Source organism: Triticum dicoccoides, chromosome 6B (genome assembly GCF_002162155.2).
Source record: "Triticum dicoccoides isolate Atlit2015 ecotype Zavitan chromosome 6B, WEW_v2.0, whole genome shotgun sequence".
Lineage (NCBI taxonomy): Eukaryota > Viridiplantae > Streptophyta > Magnoliopsida > Poales > Poaceae > Triticum > Triticum dicoccoides.
This window is the reverse complement of record NC_041391.1, coordinates 61,220,065-61,223,830: the sequence shown is the minus strand read 5'-3', so window position 1 is coordinate 61,223,830 and position 3,766 is coordinate 61,220,065. Positions and strand designations below refer to the sequence as shown.

At 42.8% G+C, this 3,766-nt stretch overlaps 1 protein-coding gene across 1 annotated transcript; it reads right to left on the bottom strand.

Annotated features, from left to right (window-relative positions):
- Positions 1 to 383: 383 nt before the first annotated feature.
- On the bottom strand, positions 384 to 976 carry LOC119325898 (histone H4). Its single transcript, XM_037599620.1, has one exon. It carries the CDS (start codon positions 911 to 913, stop codon positions 602 to 604), a length of 312 nt encoding a protein of 103 aa, XP_037455517.1. The 5' UTR covers positions 914 to 976; the 3' UTR covers positions 384 to 601.
- Positions 977 to 3,766: the final 2,790 nt, after the last annotated feature.

The following is a 3,766-nucleotide window of genomic DNA, read 5'->3' as shown; positions in this document are numbered from 1 at the left end:
TCGAATCCAGGGCACACTGAAGCGAGCACCATTAGATTTGGAGGCAGGGAATTACCGAGCGAGACAACAGTGGGGAATTGTGACTACTGCACATTGACAGAGCAACTGACTGCAGACGAATTTAATCTGCACTCAGCTCATATCTATCTTCAGCAAAAGAAATCGGCTGCTTCTCACCATGATTCAGAAAGCAGGTTATTTAGTCAAAAATCTTGGTTCGATTCGGTCAAAAGTCAGGTTATTCAGCATCAGATGGTCAACATCTATTTGTTCACATGTTCAGGTCAGACACTCACGTCTGAAATTGGCAGCGCGTCTCTTATCTGAAACTTAGTTCAATTGGCAGAGCAGAAGTAAACAGCCGCGGATTTGGAGAAACAAAGTACAAAAATGCAGGGATGGCTAGAATCACTGAAGCCAACACGACTGATTTGAGGAGGCGACAAATTACAGAGCGAGAGACCAATCTGAAATTAGTAACATCTGACAAAAATCACATCAAAGCAGCGAGATGCGGCCACCACATCAAAGACCATGAACACTACACAACCATAGCTAGCTACAGCAACTAATCTGTTGGCGTGGGCTCGATTCGCGGGGCCTAGCCGCCGAATCCGTAGAGGGTGCGTCCCTGTCGCTTGAGGGCGTAGACGACGTCCATGGCGGTGACGGTCTTGCGGCGAGCGTGCTCGGTGTAGGTGACGGCGTCGCGGATGACGTTCTCGAGGAAGATCTTGAGCACGCCGCGGGTCTCCTCGTAGATGAGCCCCGAGATGCGCTTCACGCCGCCCCTCCGAGCCAGACGGCGTATCGCCGGCTTGGTGATGCCCTGGATGTTGTCACGTAGCACCTTTCGGTGGCGCTTGGCACCGCCCTTGCCCAGCCCCTTCCCTCCCTTGCCGCGACCCGACATCTTCGCTTGGCTGCTGTGTGTTGCTGGTGGTGGCTGTTGCGGCGGCGGTGGTGTGGTGGACGGTGGTGGCGTGCTTGGGATTTATAGCTGCGAGGTCTCCGGGGAGGAGATGAGAGCGATCCGCGTGATGCGGGGTGTGGGCCGTCAGATGTGACAGGATGGCGCGGATCGGTGACGTGGAGTGGAGCGGGGGCGTGGGCGGGAGGAGTTGTGTTTTCTCACGAATTGCCCCGCCACTGGTGTGTCGCTACTGTTTTGGGCCTATAGCAGATAGCAGCTTTCACGTGTAGTACTCCATATTTCCTACTAGTAAAACCTCGTGTTTGGTAAATCAAAACATTTTTTATGGCAATTTATGTTTGCGGGGGATGGCAAGCATTATACATCCGCTTTAGTTCATTTTATTCAGAAAATTTTCGTGCTCGTAAACTAAAAGTGCCATCGTTACGCCAATTAACTGTCTAAAAAATGTTCGGTTTGCCATGCTTAAAAATCCGACGTTATTTTCTCCAGGCCTTCTTTGGCTAAATCGACGGAGGATTAGCTTATTATGTTTCAGGCGTTTAGCTAGCTTAGAGAATAAAGAAATTTATCTCTAAAGGGGATTTTTAGCATTAACGCATTTCAATGGTTCAACATCTCTAGTATGCGACATATTCTTTTAGGAACCTAAGCCCCAGTCCTCTTTTCTGTTTTATGCAGCCACCATTTTAATCTTTTTCAATTCCCAACATTTACTGTTCGATTATAGATACTAGTATAATAGTTTGAAGTATCGAGGAAGTAAAGAGGGACATTCCCCTGCCCCAAAATCAGAAACCATCCATCACTCGAATTATTTATCCAGTTATTTTTTGCATTGGTGTTGGTGCTTTGATTGATTTCTACAAAAAAAATAGTTGGGATTGATTTTCTATATTGACCGTGAATAGGTTCACTATACAGAAGCATGAATGGTCATGTACACCAATAAGGACTCGCAACAAAACAAGTGCCAAACATGTCAATCACTATCATTCTCGAACTAATCTTATGGTTTTATGCATGTTGAGAGGGAAACAATTTAGACATGGAATACAAAGCTTAAGTAGCATCAGTTTTTAGCAACTCCCTTTACTGCAATAAGTTAGTTGCTACTTCTTGTCATGCATAGTACACTTCATGAATCTATTGTCATATAGAAATGTCTATTCCCTTTTACATGCCACCCTCGTTTTGCGTGATTTAACTTCCTCACTAATTTGTTTTGTATTATGTGTGTCAAATGTTGTGAAAATTATACCATGGGAAACTTCGTGCAAATACGAATCATGTGATATATTCTTTGTGAAATATAACCCATGTTTAATTAGTTAAACTCCATTTTTGGAAAGTGTGTGCGCCATGTATTGAGGGAGGGAGGAGCATCCACAATAAACAATGTCCTCATGCTTTCTTCTGAGGTGGAACGACTTCAAATCTATCAAATAAGAAATAGCTATATCAAAAACATTGAACAATAGAAATATAGATATATTTCTCTCTGGAAAAAAAAAGTTCTATCCACTGCATTACATACCCAGTTCCATTTTTGAACCAAACAACACGGACGTATCTTATGTGAGAAGACACCACAAGATGTAGTTATCAAAGTCTAAAATCTACATGGCAAACGTGAGATCTCCAACATAGGTCATTGCCAATTTTACACCAGCTAGAAACAAAACCCAAAAACATCGAAGTTAATTATGATAACTGAACTTGAGAGCCCAGTCGTCGCATGTTCTTCCAGTGGTTGCCAAATGCACATATAGGACCATGAGTTCCATCACCAAAGGAGAATGAACCACACGGCGCTATAAAGGAATGAAAGGAGGGTTTGTTAGATGAACATGCTAGAATATTATGTGGAAATCCCAACCTCTTACGCCACAAACACTATGTTGAGTGTCTTAGTTTTCTACATAAATTGTACCCATATCATCAATTGCAAAAAATATCCAAATGTGACAAGCTCGGATGACAGAAGGATGTGTCAACTAAAGAAATGGATATATAAAAAGAAGGCAAGGCCCCAAAAGGGGACTCAGGGAATAGTTGCTCTTATTGATTGCAACAAAGGCAATGTCACCTTTCATGTTAATGGTAATGAGCATACGATACACTTTCCGAAGAAACAACCTCAAGTTCACAGTATAAATTTTATTGGGAAAATTCCATCAATAATTATTGGAGGTTTTGAATTTCCTCTTCCTACTGCAAAGAAAAAGTATGATATTTTCTTATTATTGGGGATGTTCATATCCCCGTTGAGGTAACCTAGTGTCACTTCAAAATTTCTTCGCATGCGATTCGGAATGAGTTTGTTAACAAGACTTGATCAACCTTGTTAGTGGATTCCTTTTGATGACCATGAGATGGATGAAGTTAGAAGGCACAACCTTCTGTACCCTCTCTTTACTTGTTGTTACTTAGAATAAATAAAGTAGAAATAGTATATTTTGTCTGCTTTCTGAATTATCTATGCAATAAAAAATATCCTGAAAATAAAAGTTCTCCAAATGCCATGCCAATTTAATATGATTTTTTCTAAAATATTTGAGAATATCTGGCACTGAAAACACAGCAGGGGAGCAAGCACCTGGCCACGAGGGTCCAGGACGCGCCCACCCCTACAGGGCGCGCCCCTGCCTCATGGGCCCATGATGGCTCCCCTCCACTTATTCCTGCACCCACACACTACTTCTTCCTTCCAAAAAATCACTAACCAGCTCAAGCACAAGTTCTAGCTCGTTTTGCTGCTATTTTCGATCTCCTTGCTCAAAGCTCCATTCACAAAACTGCTTTGGGGGATTGTTCTTTGGTATGTGACTC